General features: G+C 35.2%; 1 protein-coding gene across 5 annotated transcripts in view; it reads right to left on the minus strand.

Moving 5' to 3' along the window:
- Positions 1-13027, minus strand: part of LOC136831575 (unconventional myosin-Ie-like) — a 142145-nt gene extending 129118 nt beyond the window's left edge. The window contains exon 1 of one of the 5 annotated variants that reach the window (XM_067092173.1): positions 12150-13027. In XM_067092173.1, coding sequence (XP_066948274.1) covers positions 12150-12152 — 3 coding nt within the window. In that variant the 5' untranslated portion in view covers positions 12153-13027. Of the gene's footprint in view, positions 1-5626; positions 5702-12149 lie in introns of those variants that run through there. The other 4 variants (XM_067092174.1, XM_067092175.1, XM_067092176.1 and 1 more) reach the window with 4 other exon arrangements.
- Positions 13028-16910: the final 3883 nt, after the last annotated feature.

The following is a 16910-nucleotide window of genomic DNA, read 5'->3' on the forward strand; positions in this document are numbered from 1 at the left end:
CTGCGGGATGATGCGATGAAAGGAAGACAGTAATACTAAAGGATTTGCAGGATAGGGCAAACCATATCAGTGATATCAAACGGAGTAAGTAGGCCTATGTGAATTACGAACTAAATGGGACGAGGCGTTTGGTGGAATGGGCCTAGTTCTCGTAGGCCTAAAATGGAAACCTCAACTTGAATGGTTGTACAGAAATTAACAGATACTGAAGAATTATCATTTAAACCTCAAATGAGAGATTTATATATAAATAAAAATGGTGAGAATGAAATTGACACTTGAACCTTCAAATTTAAAGTTTATCAAAATACTTTAAATTAAAGAATATAATATATATATATATATATATATATATATATATATATATATATATATATATATATATAAGAAAAGAAACAATAAATAAGAAAGCATGCATAAAAAAAGGGGGTTTAGCACAGCCAAATTCAACGACCCGGGGGAATAACTGCAACGCTACATAATTGCAAAGTTCAACAATTACTGTAATCCGTGCACATTACAATACGAAGACACGAACGCCAATTATGGACAGAGCAGTCACACCGACACGTTTGGTGAGAGAGAGAGAGAGAGAGAGAGAGAGAGAGAGAGAGAGAGAGAGAGAGAGAGAGAGAGAGAGAGAGAGAGTGTTTGTCACATCCAAAAAGACCCTCACATTCACTTGCAAACCTGCGATAGGACACCTGAGAGAGAGAGAGAGAGAGAGAGAGAGAGAGAGAGAGAGAGACATCTAAAAATCCCACACCCACCTGTAAATGACAGGACACCCCAGAGAGAGAGAGAGAGAGAGAGAGAGAGAGAGAGAGAGAGAGAGAGAGAGAGAGAGAGAGAGAGAGAGAGAGAGAGAGCTATCCAAAAATCCAGCATTCACCTGCGATGGACCAACCCCCACAAGACTCCCACTACAGAAATTCCAGTTCAGAAGTGGAAGACAACTGTGGGTAACTGTGGGCGGATAGACACGTGGGCTGGTTAAAAACTGTGGACTAGTTGAAAAAAAAGCACAATTTCCACGAAGCTTCAATATCATCGTAGGACGTAACTCGTCAATTCCGTGGGAGATGACCACCTTGTAATACTCCACCTTCACAAGACTATTAAAATAGCACCAAACTGGAGCTCTTGAAATGATGTCAGAGGAATACAATTGCAAATGGCTTAAGCAAAATGAGTAAACTAACGCATTGTTACTCTAAAGCAATTCTCCTTGTATTTTAAGAGTTTACTGACATTTACAACTATTTATTTATTTATTTGTTCCTTTATTTTCTCTCTTATCTAATAACTGATCTCTCCTGTCTGTATTTTCTGTCACCTTCTGTTACTTCTTTCAAATGTACATCATATTCTTTGGAAGCTTGAATATCGAGTCAGTGGCCCCTGTAAGCTCGTTCCATATGAATAGGGTTCTTCTTCTGAATATAATAATAATAATAATAATAATAATAATAATAATAATAATAATAATAATAATAATAATAATACTTAACTGACTAACCGACATTCTTAAATTCTCAATCCAAAATTCACTACCTAGGCCTACCTCTGAATACGGTCATTACAGGCTAACAGTCTGACCAATAATATCTTTTTTATGAACTACAAAAGCCTTATCTGAAAAATAAAAATAAAACAAATGTTGCAGAACGCTGGATCACTACTTATAGGCCTAAGTGAGTAAGATCCAAATGTATTTAATCAAAAACATTCATGCAGACCGTCTTCTGTAACTCAAGGAACACTCAAAATTGAAGAGCTGACAAGCAAAACATTGGCTATCGTTCACTTTATCCGTAAATGAACTGAATATGACCCTTATGTTGTTAAGACGGTTTTAGTTCACCTCTCTCTCTCTCTCTCTCTCTCTCTCTCACACACACACACATATATATACATGACACATTGCATTGACTGGGCTACATAAATACTTCTCTAACTGAATAAGACAACTGTCTGGTATGACACTTTCATATTCTCGAATCAGAAAATTGACACTAACACCGTATTGCTCTGAATCAAGAATGCTTCGTATGACACCTTACGAATCTCAATAATGTTCCGTGTGACACCAAGCTATTTTCAATAAAGCTCCACCTGATTACGCACGTGACACCACATCGCTTTAAAAAACAAACCAAATGACACTAAATTAAATAAACCACATGACACCGCATGACTTTCAATCAAGAAACCATGTGACACCACATTGCTATCAATCAAGAAACCACATGACACCGCATGACTTTCAATCAAGAAACCATGTGACACCACATTGCTATCAATCAAGAAACCATATGACACCGTATTACTTTCAATCAAGAAACCAAATGGCAACGTATTACTTTCAATAAAAACAAACTGCGCGACACCGTATTTCAATAAAGAAACCATGTGGCACCGTACTGCTTGCCTGCAATTAAAAACCGCACAACCGTATAGCTTTCAGTAACAAAACCACGACACAATAATGCTTTCAGCGGCGCCACCTCCATATGACACAGCACTGCTTTCAACATGGAACACACCCCCCTCCCCACCCCGCCAAATAAATTCTTTACAGTCTAACCGTGAAAACCCGAAGGGATTTTTTCAGCAGCTGTCTCGGTCTAAAAGGATCTCTCAGCCAATCAGAAGGACTTCCCCGATCATCAACTTTAGAAATGCGTAGGATTTTTCCCCGTCAGAGAGTCCTAAGAATCCCTCAAGGGCCAACGAAGCAATAAACATTAATGAAATACTTGAAAGCAACGTCTTCATTATTCAAAACACTCAATATACATCGTAGTAGACCGATATAATTGTAATTTCCAAATCGAGTGTCATTTCATCCCTAATCTGGTTTTCATTTGTTTATCCCATATCCTATCTCTATACTATAATAAATTATGTAATCCAGACTTCATAATCCAATAATCAAGGTCACAAAAACATTTATAAAAATCATATAGAACAGAACGTTTTGGCTAGAGCAGCTGCTTACCACACAATTATTCATAAAATGCACCGGAAACAAAATGGGAACCGATTCCATGACCAATTAAACCTTGTGGTTCTCATGGGAACATGTGAACTGGATAAAAAGTATGCGACGTATCTTGAGAACTGAACCCAATACATCTTTGGCAAACGATATAAACATTTACTGACTGGAAAACATGTTAGACTGAGCTTGCCAACGAGAGAGAGAGAGAGAGAGAGAGAGAGAGAGAGAGAGAGAGAGAGAGAGAGAGAGAGAGAATTAGCCAAACAAATGCCAAAATGCTGGCAGCTCAAGCCTAGACCTACAAGAAGTGATGACCAAGGTAGATCACAAAACTAGACTTAAAGGCCGTGTGATCAGTACTCCATCAAATTGTACACAACCACGCCATAACTGAAAAAAACATGAGGGCCTCGAGGAGGCAAATCCTCACCTCACAGAGGTAAAACAACCCCCAGAAGATTCTTCTTTCTCCGAGAACTTGCAACAACGAGAGCCCAAGCGGATGACGGTTATTGCGTAAAAGCCAAAAGGTGACCTTGCGTTTCCGGTTCCTCTCAGGAGGGCAATTCCTTACCCAAGGGAACGGCTACTCTGGGTAATTCCTTACCCATGGGAATTGATTAGCTTCTCTGGATTCGCGAAATGTTGCCATATTCAGGATTCCCCAAAATGCAGTGACTAATAGGTACCGCCCAGTGTAATTCGGAGTATATTTTGAAAAGGGTACGTCCTGAAAACAGGTCTTACCATGGAGGGTGGGATTGATTTTATATATATATATATATATATATATATATATATATATATATATATATATATATATATATATATATATATATAGGGATGTATAATTACATACAATTTGACTCCACATTGATCCCTCATGTCTTAATTTTTCACTGCAGTGCAGCAATTTATTTGTATACACACAAACATACACATACACACATACAAACATAATGCGTGTCAGCGGGTAACAAGGACAAAAAACTTCCCAACGTAAATCAGGAACACTTGCAGTTAAAAAAAAAACGTACACAATGAGACCCAACCTGCATAATAAATTAGTACCGAGCTCACTAACGTAAACAGTGATTCACAATTACCTGTTGTCATTAATACGTTATACCTAGTGACGTCACGTAACTAAATAACGAAATCGTTACAATCTGCGATAATACGAAGCTGCCACGTATTAATGGAAGCACGGGCTATGAAAGATTTATATATAGCCGTTACAAGACTGAGAGAGAGAGAGAGAGAGAGAGAGAGAGAGAGAGAGAGAGAGAGAGAGAGAGAGAGAGAGAGAGAGGCTTGTCATGTTGTTACCTCATATGACCAGTGGTTTCCCTACCTAAAACATACCGTTAAATCATTAACAACTTAACGTACTGTACCAATATGTGGTCGAACACTGTACTATAAATGCAAGGTCTACTGTAATAAGTATATGTAATTACATTAATATTACAATAAATACTTACTAGACAGGTTAAACTACTGATTCCCTACAAAATTTATGTATACATATATAATATATATTCATATATACATACAGTACATAATGCATAAATATATATGTATATACCTACATTATATATATATATATATATATATATATATATATATATATATATATATATATATGGTATATATAAATATAGATATAAATTAACCGTACAAATTCCAAGCTACGTAGATTCTCTGCTCAAACAAACAACCTATATACACAGACTGAAATTACCTGTTAAATTAACATTAACCTGCCAATTATTTAAACATTTTCAACCAAAAAAATCTATTCTTAACTGTCAGTTTAGACAGACCTGTCAATAATTTGTCTGCCAACGAAGCAAAAATCATTTGGTGTCAGCCAAACACCTGTCCCAACCGCGAGTTAACAGCCAAGTTAATTAAGAAATGTTATAGTTAATAAGTCTTGTTTTGAGAGATTTTTTTAATGATGTTTGGGTTAAATCAGGCCTCATTTGCATATTGTGACTGTTAGGCTGGCCTAGACATATAAATATATATATATATATATATATATATATATATATATATATATATATATATATATATATATATATATATATATATATATATATATACATACATACTGTATATATATAATTTATATATATATTTATATATATGTACTGTATATATATACATACATATACAATTTAATACATAATTTTTTTATTTAGTTACAAAATACAAATATTAGTTCATTAGTCTTGTTTATAAAATATAATAAAATATTTATGTTAAATCAGGCCTCATTTACACATCGTAATTACTAAGTTTGAAAATGCCCGGCCTAGGTCACAACTACAAAAAGGGAATGATAAAATATTAATCAGTTAAAAATAAAGAGTTTAAAAGTCTAAAAATGATAATAATACGAGTTTAAAGTCTTAAAAAATAATATATCATCTTCAGTGTTCAAAATACTGTTCGGCGGAACAATTCACTATGGGAGTACTATATTCACACACAAAGTCCTTCCAAACAAACGTAAGGCTTTGTTTAATTATATAGAAAAACAACTTCACTGACGAAACACTATAAATATAAACAAAAGGAATCCATTTTCGTCAACACAAACAACAACAGCACTCGCACAAACAAAGTCACGGAACCGAACGCGGAACGACCTCACTCGCCAACGTTCGTCAAACAACTGAAGTGAAGTTCCCCCGGAGAGAGAGAGAGAGAGACGGCTGGTCTTCTTCGTGTGATTGTAACCCCTCCCCACCCCCTTACCATCCACCCCCATAGAATAACAACCCCCTCCACCATACCACCCCAACCTCCATTGAGACAGACGAGAGACTACAATGCTACTACAATGGCGTACTTTATATTATATATCTATATATATTATACAAAAGAGTGGGAAAAACAAGTGAAAAACGGTTGTAAATCCTGTCCTTAGCAATGGAGCCGACACGGTCAGGATTGATAACCGTTTTTTTATTTATTTTTCCCGGGGGTGTTTCATATATAAAATCAGGTGTAAGAGTAAATAAAGGCATATACTGTATATATAAATATATCTATCTATCTATCTATATACATATACCATATCAAGCTACATTAATTTATCAGAAAATACTCAGCGCTTGATAATAATTAGGCCTACTCTTAGCAAATGTTTACGCTAATGTAATAACGCTTGATTTTTGCACAGCATTTGAAGCTGTAATATATAAACAGCTTATTAATCAACATCATATCTGCAGGGGATGTACCTAAACACTGATTACACTAAAAACTTTGTATATAAACAGATTTTTCAGTGGTAGTGCTAGAACGCACTCTGGAGCAGGGTGCTATAGGTTTATAAAAAACTTTCCTACTGTCAACTAATTTTCTAATTTTTTATCAATACCGATGGAACTTTAATCATTAAAACTGAGAACTTGTAAAATTCCTTGAGAATTAGTGTCTGTAATTTTGTTCATTTCACTTTTTACTTTTCAGAACTTATAAAAAGTATATATAGAGATAATCCGATTATACAATTACTTATGAAATCTTAGCAAATGACCTCTCTGGTTCAAAAGCAAAATGAGCTTTCTAATAAAAGTTGTAGGGTTTTGTAGTGACAATATTAGCATTAATTTTTGATGTACGAGTCCAGAAAACCATTTATTTTCCAGATTTGGGGGAGAAACTGGAATTTTGCAACATGGCTACAACATTTCTCTCACGTGTCCCTGGTCTGTAATAAAAATTATTCTTCAAATGGCTGCGAAACTACAGTAATTTCATTCACAAAAGCAAAGCCTAGCAATTTAAGGAAATGATGAGCCATGCCAAGAAGTATATTAAAGGTTTGTCCATTTACAGGTAAATTTCTTCAGTATATAACTACCGAACTAGATATATTAAAAATATGAGAAAAAACTGCAGTAGGCGTTCATCATTACATTGTGTTTGGTAAGTTGTAACAGCTAAACATTAGATGTCTCTGCTAGGCAGAAAAAAATGGGACGTATCACAAACAATCACCTATGACTCTAGAGCAAAATGAATTCTAATATTCAGTGGCTTGGTAAATATCTGTTGTTTCCTAGTCCCATGTACGTCTCTGAGTTCATAAGAACAATGGTAACGACTACTGTAATTGTCTCCCGTGTTAATTACTCACTTCCAATGCATTGTATGTATATTTCATTGCCCTTTCTGAATATATAAAACAGGCGCAACGCATCTCGTGTTCTGTTCCAGGGATAGAAAGCAGTTAGTAATGATGTCAAGGACGCTACGGAGGTACCCAACTCTCGTCGTTTAACTTACGAACTGAAGCACCATGTTTCAGTTTGAGTCTATAAATGCGTTTTTCCAATGTCTTAAGAATCTATGATTCTATAGTCTACCGGTCTACAAGTCTGTAAAGTCTACGTAAGGCTCAGAAACGGACGAAAATTACCGTTGAGGAGTGAAGAGTCGGCCTAGACTCATAGTCCTTGTCAGGTAAGATATGAAGTTTGAATTGATAGTTTGTATCATTCAATATTAACGTTAAAACTGAAATAGAACGATAGATTTATACTGGGGAATATGCTAAAAACAAAAGAAACTTCATTTTATGTCTATGTTTTGTTCGACTACATTGCATGAACAACGACAATAATAAAAAAGAAAAATAACCGATCTCTGCGCATGCCAGCGAAGGCTGCCAAGCGTATTCCGTTCATCACGTGATGATAAAAATGACGTTAAATTCTACGAAATACGACAAGTAAAGCAAAAAAATCTATCAATACAAAACCAAACAGACGTAAAACGCCACCGGCGTATAACTGCGAAAACTAAATAAAAGCATTCCTATAAAAAAACAACGAATCAAAATTCAAATCGGTCGCTCATCTGGCACCACGGGCGTCAGTGAAAGTTGAAGAAGTGATGCTAACAAGAGGTTCATCATTTTTCTCGGGCATTGGGCAATGCCCAGCCAAATATAGGCTTCGTCTTAAGGCTATCCATTTGGTCCATTAATAAAACAAATGGCTTTTTATCATAAATTGTATGTAACCTATAAACTACATTTGACAATGTGTATATGAACTCAATCTATCTATATATATATATATATATACAGTAGACATATATAATTATATATATATATATATATATATATATATATATATATATATTTATATGTTCCTTTTTTCACAAAGTACCTCGTGATATAGTGGTTATGTTACTTCCCTTGCCAGCTAGGAGCCTGGGATCGATTCCAGGCCCGAGTCAGAGTATTTTAGGCCTCGGCAGTGAATTATGTACCGGGTAGTTAGTAGACCCTCGTGGGTCATTGCTAGAGTGAAGATAAACATCCTTCTTTTCTCATTTGTTTTCTGCAAGGATGTTTGGGTTCTCGTTTTTGCCTATGAAAGAAGACTATATCGAATACAACTCGTTTGTGAGTCTAGACCTAGAGAGAGAGAGAGAGAGAGAGAGAGAGAGAGAAAAAAGTATAGCTAGACGCATCTGTCAAGAGTTCAAAGTTTACTTGGCCCATTCAAAGCATAGAGAGAGAGAGAGAGAGAGAGAGAGAGAGAGAGAGAGAGAGAGAGAGAGACAGTAGATAGACGCATCCGTCCAGAGTTCAAAGTTCACTTGGTCCCTTTCAAAGCATCTAGACCTGAGAAGAGAGAGAGAGAGAGAGAGAGAGAGAGAGAGAGAGAGAGAGAGAGAGAGAGAGAGAGAGAGAGAGTTCAAAGTTCACTTAGCCCTATTTAAAGTTCTAGAACGAGAGAGAGAGAGAGAGAGAGAGAGAGAGAGAGAGAGAGAGAGAGAGAGAGAAAGTTCAATTGGCTCCATCCAAAGCATCTAGACCTAGAAGAGAGAGAGAGAGAGAGAGAGAGAGAGAGAGAGAGAGAGAGAGAGAGAGAGAGAGAGTTCAAAGTTCACTTAGCCCTATTTAAAGTTCTAGAAGAGAGAGAGAGAGAGAGAGAGAGAGAGAGAGAGTTCAAAGTTCAATTGGCTCCATCCAAAGCATCTAGACCTAGAAGACGAGAGAGAGAGAGAGAGAGAGAGAGAGAGAGAGAGAGAGAGAGAGAGAGAGAGAGAGTTCAAAGTTCACTTAGCCCTATTTAAAGTTCTAGAACGAGAGAGAGAGAGAGAGAGAGAGAGAGAGAGAGAGTTCAAAGGTCAATTGGCTCCATCCAAAGCATCTAGACCTAGAAGACGAGAGAGAGAGAGAGAGAGAGAGAGAGAGAGAGAGAGAGAGAGAGAGAGAGAGAGAGAGAGAGAGAGAGAGAGAGTTCAAAGTTCACTTGGCCCCATTCAAAGGACACTCGGCGCCAAAGACTTCCTGTACCGCTCCGGTCTATTTAAAGGCCCCTAGAGTGAATCGGAGGCAGTCTTTATCAGCCTTCGGGAGAATGTATCTTTCGTCGAGAGGGGAATGGCATTTGATTGCTCTCTCTCTCTCTCTCTCTCTCTCTCTCTCTCTCTCTCTCCGGGGTGTGTTGAAAGCCAGTCTGCTTCTGTTGATATGTGTGAGTTATGTTTCTGGTTGCTAGGAAGTTGTGGGTTATAACAGAGAGAGAGAGAGAGAGAGAGAGAGAGAGAGAGAGAGAAAATAACATTGGAGAGAGAGAGAGAGAGAATAAGATAATAATAATATTAATAATAATAAGCGTCTCTTCTAATAATAATAATAATAATAATAATAAAACAAGCACAAAATATTAGACTATGTCGGTTCTAGCAAACGGGGCAGTTACTGTAAGTCTAATCTTTTTCTCAACATAGGTTAACTGGTTCCATTCCATCCCCTTCCGTCGTGTGGGGAAACTGGTTTTATTCTATCCCATCGCCCGGTAAAACTCTAAAGTGTTGGAAGACACTTTTCCGCAGTCGATATTTCTCAATATATACCATCAATTATTTTTTTTTTTGCAAGACGTTTTATCTCAGTCGAGTAGTCATGTAGAATGGTAACAAGGGGTGTCTCTCTCTCTCTCTCTCTCTCTCTCTCTCAGTAAATGAGCAGAGGGATCAGAAGAAAGAGGAGATTGACAGACAAAATCTAAAATAAGATTATAAAGAGGAGATTGACGGACAAACGAGCTAAAATATAATATATTATATATATATATATATATATATATATATATATATATATATTCAGTTGATATAGTTACTTTATAGGTAAAAACTTACCTTCTCAAATTTAAATTATTTTTCACATTCAGACTTTTACAAAATTCAACAAGAAAAGAAGACAATGGTTTTATATTAATTATTTTTAATATTTTTTTCTTTATGAAATACGATAAGAGAGCATAGTACCTGAATTGACAAACTGGTTCCTTTGTTTCAGTTCTTATCAGAAAAAGATAACAATGCTTTTATCAGATAAGTTTATCTCGTGATGTTGAGCAAGATGGAAGATGTTCCACTGCACGTATATATTTGTGGTTGCTATACTTTTGTTGTTGAAAAATGACATAGGCCTAACCCCTGTGAATCCTGTTTCTTTAAAATCATTACTACTTTGATTTTTTTAATTATAAAAATGAAAAATGAAACAGTATGACGTTTATAATAAGCCTTAATACAGTAATTTTATGACGATTGTAATCTGTACTAATGTAGAATAAGACATAGGCCTAACCCCTGAGAATCAGGTTTCTTTAAAATCATTAATACTTTAATTTTTTTAATTATAAAAATGAAAAATGAAACAGTATGACGCTTATAATAGACCTTAATACAGTAATTCCATCACTACTGTAATCTTTAAAATCATTAATCCCGTTTCTTTACTTTAACTTTTTTTTAATTATAAAAATGAAAAATAAAACAGTATGACGTTTATAATAAACCATTAATACAGTAATTTCATGACGATTGTAATCTGTACCAATGTTGAAAAAGGCATAGGCCTACCCCCTTGAATTCTGATTCTTTAAAATCATTAATACTTTGATTTTTTAATTATAAAAATGAAAAATAAAACAGTATGACGCTTATAATAAACCCTTAATACAGTAATTTCGTGACTATTGTAATCTGTACCAATGTTGAAAGATATAGGCCTACCCCTTTGAATTATGTTCCTTTAAAATCATTTATACTTTGATTTTTAATTACAAGAATGAAAAGTAAAGTAGTACCACACTTATAACTGACATTACTACAGTACTTCCATGACTATTGTAATCTATACTAGTGAGGCTTACTTTACTTTTCTTACTGAAAAAGACATAGGCCTATACCACATGAATTCTGTTTCTTTGAAATCATTTATACTTTGATTTTTAATTACAAGAATTAAAAGTAAAGCAGCATCACACTTATAGTTGACATTACTACAGTAATTACATGATTATAGTAATCTACACTAATGTGGTTTTCTTTCCTTTTCTTACTGAAGAAGGACATAGGCCTACCCCTGTGTATCCTGTTTCTTGAAAATCGTTTTATACTATGAATTTTAATTACAAGATTGAAAAATAAAGCAAGATGACACTTATAATAGACCTTACAACAATAAGTCTATGATTATTGTCATCAATACTCATGTTGAAAAAGACATAGGCCTACCTCCGTGAATTCTGTTTCTTTAAAATCATTTATGCTATGATTTTTAATTAACTAGAATGAAAAACAGAGTAATCTGACACTTATAAGAGACAATACTACAGTAATTTAATGACTACTGCAATCTTTATTAATGAGTAACCATATCAAAGTCCAGATATTTATAAATTTGTAAGTTTGTTTAAAAAAAAAAAAGAGCAAGAATTAGACGGATTTCATTTCAAACTTGCCATTTTCGATGAGATAATTGTGCTCTTTTCAAGATATAGGTCAGTATTACACTTATCAGACATTAATACATTAATTTAATGAGTATTGTAACCTATATTAATGTGTAATGATATTAGAGGCCAATTATATATGAAAATCTTTAAGTTTTTGAAAGAATGAACAAGAATTAAAACAAAATCACAAGAATGAAAAATAACTCAATCATGGACCTATAATAGACTTTACTACAGTAATTAAACGACTATTGTAAACTACATTAATGTGTAATCATATCAAAGTCCAATTATATATGAATATTTAGGTTTTTAAGAGAAAAACAAAAACAAAACGGATATAACTTTAAACTTACCATTTTCGTGGAGTCGATTGTGGTCCTTCGAAAGAGACGTCGTTTTGCAAAGGCAGACCGTCGTTATCGCGTTATCCAGGGCAGTTATTTATAATGGATGTCGTAGAGACAATTTTCATGCCTAAATATTCTCTAGAGCTCACGGTTATTGTTTTATTAAGACGAATTTATGTGAAGGTGATTAATAAAAGACGAGTTGATGGCAGGACGATTAATACAATAGTATCCAATGAAATACGTTTACGTTTTCTTTGTTTAAAAGTTTTCTTTGTTGAAATTATTTATGGGTGACTCTTACAAATCCAAACACTTCATGTTTTGTCATTTCAAGCAATGTTAACACAAGTACTGGCCTAGTTAATGCCTTCTTTAGATCATAATACTAAATATAGATGATAATAAATCTAAATAGTATTAAAATACAGCCGTCTGTTGTCTGTTACGGGAAGAACTACAGAAAAAACATCCACAGTTCGAGCACCCACAAAACGCAGACTAGCACAGAGAGAACGCTCACTAAAAACACCAAACTTCCGATAGCGCCGAAACCCCTCAGTTTAAGGATCCTTCTCAGTTCCATAATTGGTATAATATCCAGAATACAACTCTTTATAAACGGATCAGTTGAATTTAATCCGTAATACGGCGACTGGAAAGAGTTCTTGATCACTCGAGGAGGAAGCCTCTCTCTCTCCCTAGACCTAGGTCGAAAAACGTTCACTTCGGGGTCCTTTTCTTTTCATTCACGTAAACAAAGAATCTCCATGACACCTTTTCTCATTTTATAATTAATAAACGACTACTACTTCCTATAATGCCGAATAATCAAGAATAATTCTCATATAATTAGAGTTATTGCACTGAAGATGGGGGAGACTGATAAGTGGTTGTTCGAGTAAGACGGACGTTGGTCTTATCAGCGGCTATCTCTGATAGGCGCTATCAGTGACTACGTTTGATTATATTCCTGCTTGATTAAGACTACAAGTAGCCAGAACGGGTTTTAAAATCCATTACCCTTTTCTTTAATCGCGGATTCCAGGGCGTTATGGATTTTAAAAAGATTGTTTGTCAGTTTTTGAATGTTAAAATGACGTATGAACTTAGTTGAACCGGTAGACATTTTTGTCACTGATAAGGCTGACTTTATCTGCTCTGGCAATCAAATAATTATTATATTAAGAAAACGGGGTAATTGTATTATCAATTGTGGATAAGTTTGGTCAAAACTCTTCTCTTCTGTTTATTTTTCCCATCTGTAGTTTTTTTTTATAACTCAGGTCAGTTTTATTAGTTTTCTGTATAAGAAAACTATTGTAGTGCCGGCTTTGTCTGTCCGTCCGCACTATTTTCGGTCCGCCCTCAGATCTTAAAAACTACAGAGGCTAGAGGGCTGCAAATTGGTACGTTGATCATCCACCCTCCAGTCATCAAACATACCAAATTACAGCCATCTAACCTCAGTAGTTTATACTTTATTTAAGGTTAATTTTAGCTATAATCGTGCGTCTGGCAACGATATAGGCCATGCCACCACCGGTCCGTGGTTAAAGTTTCATGGGGCGCTGCTCATACAGCATTATACAGAGACCACCGAAGGATAGATCAATTTTCGGTGGCCTTGATTATACACTGTACAGAAAACTCGGTTGCGCCGAAGAAACTAAGACGCATTTGTTACTTTTTTTTTTTTTTTTTACATCGAGGCTACTTCATACGAAATTATTCATTGCATAATTATCTGATTATCGAAGTAATCTAATTGATTATTTCGTTACTGGTAACTTCGGTCAAAGAATTTGCTAAAATCACATTGCTGTCAAAATACTAATATAAACGCCATTTAACAAAGACATCTTGGCGAAATATTCCATAAAACACCATCCATCATTTGAAGCCAGAATATTCAATATTTAATAATCAAGAATGTCTATAAAACTCTCTAAATCTTTTGGCTTCTTTGAAATAAGTGGACTCGAATGTCAGCTTAAAGCTGACTCACTGACACTACCGGATCCAGTTTGGGGGGAGGGGGAACCTGGGCACGTGGCCCCCCCCATGAAAAATAATGACAAAATAATAATACTGAAGATTTAGATAACAACATAAATGAGAAATATAAAAACGGGAAAAATAAATAAAAAATCTATTATAGAAATAATAAAATTGAGAAAAAATCTTAATGATAATATATATATATATATATATATATATATATATATATATATATATATATATATATATATATGTGTGTGTGTGTGTGTGTGTGTGTGTGTGTGTGTGTGTGTGTGTGTATGTGTGTGTGTATAAAATATAGACTTCACCACATTCCTGTATCGTGGGTTATGGAACCATTTAAATACATTAAGTTTTAAAATTGAATCCATTTTTTTTACTTATGTTTATGGTGATCATTTGTAGCACCCAATTATTTCAAAAACCTTTTTTATTTGTAAATGTGATTGGCTGATTTAGATGTGAGAGAGAGAGAGAGAGAGAGAGAGAGAGAGAGAGAGAGAGAGAGAGAGAGAGAGAGAGAGAGAGAGAGAATTGGGCTGTGGGCTGGCCCAGGGTATTAAGTCCTTGGGTAGTGAAATACTAGACTAATCATGCTTCCGAAAATGTTTACAGTGGCAATGAGAGGTAAGACAAAGTATTTACAATCTTCACAAAGGTTTACATAGATATTGTTTATTCTGGAGATACAACTACCCCATAAATGAAAATAGGTCTAGGCCTAGACAACGTCCCAGGCCTATGGTGGGCCTATAAGGATTAGTACCACATCTACCACCAGCCCCCAATTTGGAATCACATAATATGTATGTATCTGGATAATGCTGTAAGGCAGACAAACAATACAATGTAATAATTACGCGCAATAAAACCAGAAGTAATCAAATTCTAATCGATTTTATCTATAAAGAACTTAACGAGATAAAAATCGATTAGGATTTGATTATCTCTGGTGTTATTACGTGTAATTATTATATTTTATTGTTTGCCTGCATTACAGCATTATGCAAATACATACATCACATTATGTGATTCCAAAATGCGAGCTGGTGGGAGATATGACATTAATCCTAGGCTCACCATAGGCCTAGAATGCTGTCTAGGTTACTGCCTTTGTGAAGAGGTTATCTAGACCTATTTTTATTTGCGGGCAAAACAGCACAACATAATTTTTTTATACTAGTAAAGTACAAATCAAAGAAAGTTCACATTCGAGAATAAAAACTAATTTAGTGCATTACAATGGTCATTTATAAAACTAAGAAAAACAAACTTAAGAGAAATAACAAAGTTTAGGCATCAAATAAAATACACACAAGTAAAAAATGCGCCGAAGTTTCTTCGTCGCAATCGAGTTTTCCGTACAGCCGCTACAGCGTATAATCAAGGCCACCGAAAACAGACCTATCTTTCGGTGGCCTCGGTGTAATGCTGTATGAGCCGCTGCCCATGAAACTTAACCAAAGCCCGGTGGTGGTCTATCCTATATCGTTGCCAGAAGCACGATTATGGCTAACTTTAACCTCAAATAAAATAAAAACTGCTAAGGCTAGAGGGCTGCAATTTGGTACGTTCGATGATTGGAGGGTGGATGATCAACATACCAATTTGCAGCCCTCTAGCCTCAGTAGTTTTTAAGATCTGAGGGCGGACAGATAACTGCCCCGGCAGAAAAAGTGCGGACGGACAGACAAAACCGGCACAATAGTTTTCTTGTACAGAAACCTAAAAATGGATGATGGAAAGGAAGGCTGATCTTGGTCGAGTTGTGGCTTAAGTCTGCGAATACAGATAGATTCTAAAATCATTAAATCAGACAAAATTGACCAAGAATCTACAATTTCAAAATCACTTATACTTAGTCTTTGCCTGAATGCGTCTGCTGCAGTTTTCACGGATGGAAGTCTGTCACTGACCCCTGAATGCAGGCAGCAGTAGTATCTCGTTTTGAGAACCTTTATGGAACTACCCAAATACCCAACTTGGCAGTTGGGGCACGTATAGTAATAAACAATACCAGAACGCAATAAATCAGGCAGTTTATCTTTGAAAGGTAGTAGGCTATTTTATGGTAAAATCATGACTAAAATTGAATTCTAAAAGTAAGCTGTGGATAAAATCTGTCAAAACAGTATTTCAATTCCCTTTCAAGTTGCTTAATCGATTAACCAATGTAAGTCAAATTGCAGTAAAAAGAGCAACTAGTTTAGGAACTGTGACAATTGGCGCTTGAGGACTGTAAACATTTTCTAGAAATAGCCTAATATATCTAAAGACCAAATTGGTTGGGTAACCATTGTTCTTTTGCAAAAAAAATAAAGGTTAACGACCAATCATTACTGTTACGACAGTTACTACTGTTTTCTACATAGTACTAGTTATCAGTTAATTTTGTATCATATTAATGTTTGTGTTTCTTTGCGCCTTTGAGCAATGTGTGAACGATTTGTTGGTCTGTTTATCACGTCATTTATTCAATTAAATATTTTACTCCGGGAACAAACGAGACCGAGTTGGAAAAGTTCTCGAATAATGACACGACGCCATTCGTGTGTTGATAGATACTAATTTCATCTCTTTAAAACACAACAGAAATAAATAGCGTTGATTCTTTACATTGCTGTGATTACTCAGACTGATTTCCCTGTTGTTTATGTAATTAGAAGGTAAATTATTGTTTTCCAAATACAAAAATAAGCAAACAAATAAAAAAAATAGCCATTGCAACTTCTGGTAACATCTAGT

The sequence above is a fragment of the Macrobrachium rosenbergii genome, chromosome 48 (assembly GCF_040412425.1).
Source record: "Macrobrachium rosenbergii isolate ZJJX-2024 chromosome 48, ASM4041242v1, whole genome shotgun sequence".
NCBI classification, from domain to species: Eukaryota; Metazoa; Arthropoda; class Malacostraca; order Decapoda; family Palaemonidae; genus Macrobrachium; species Macrobrachium rosenbergii.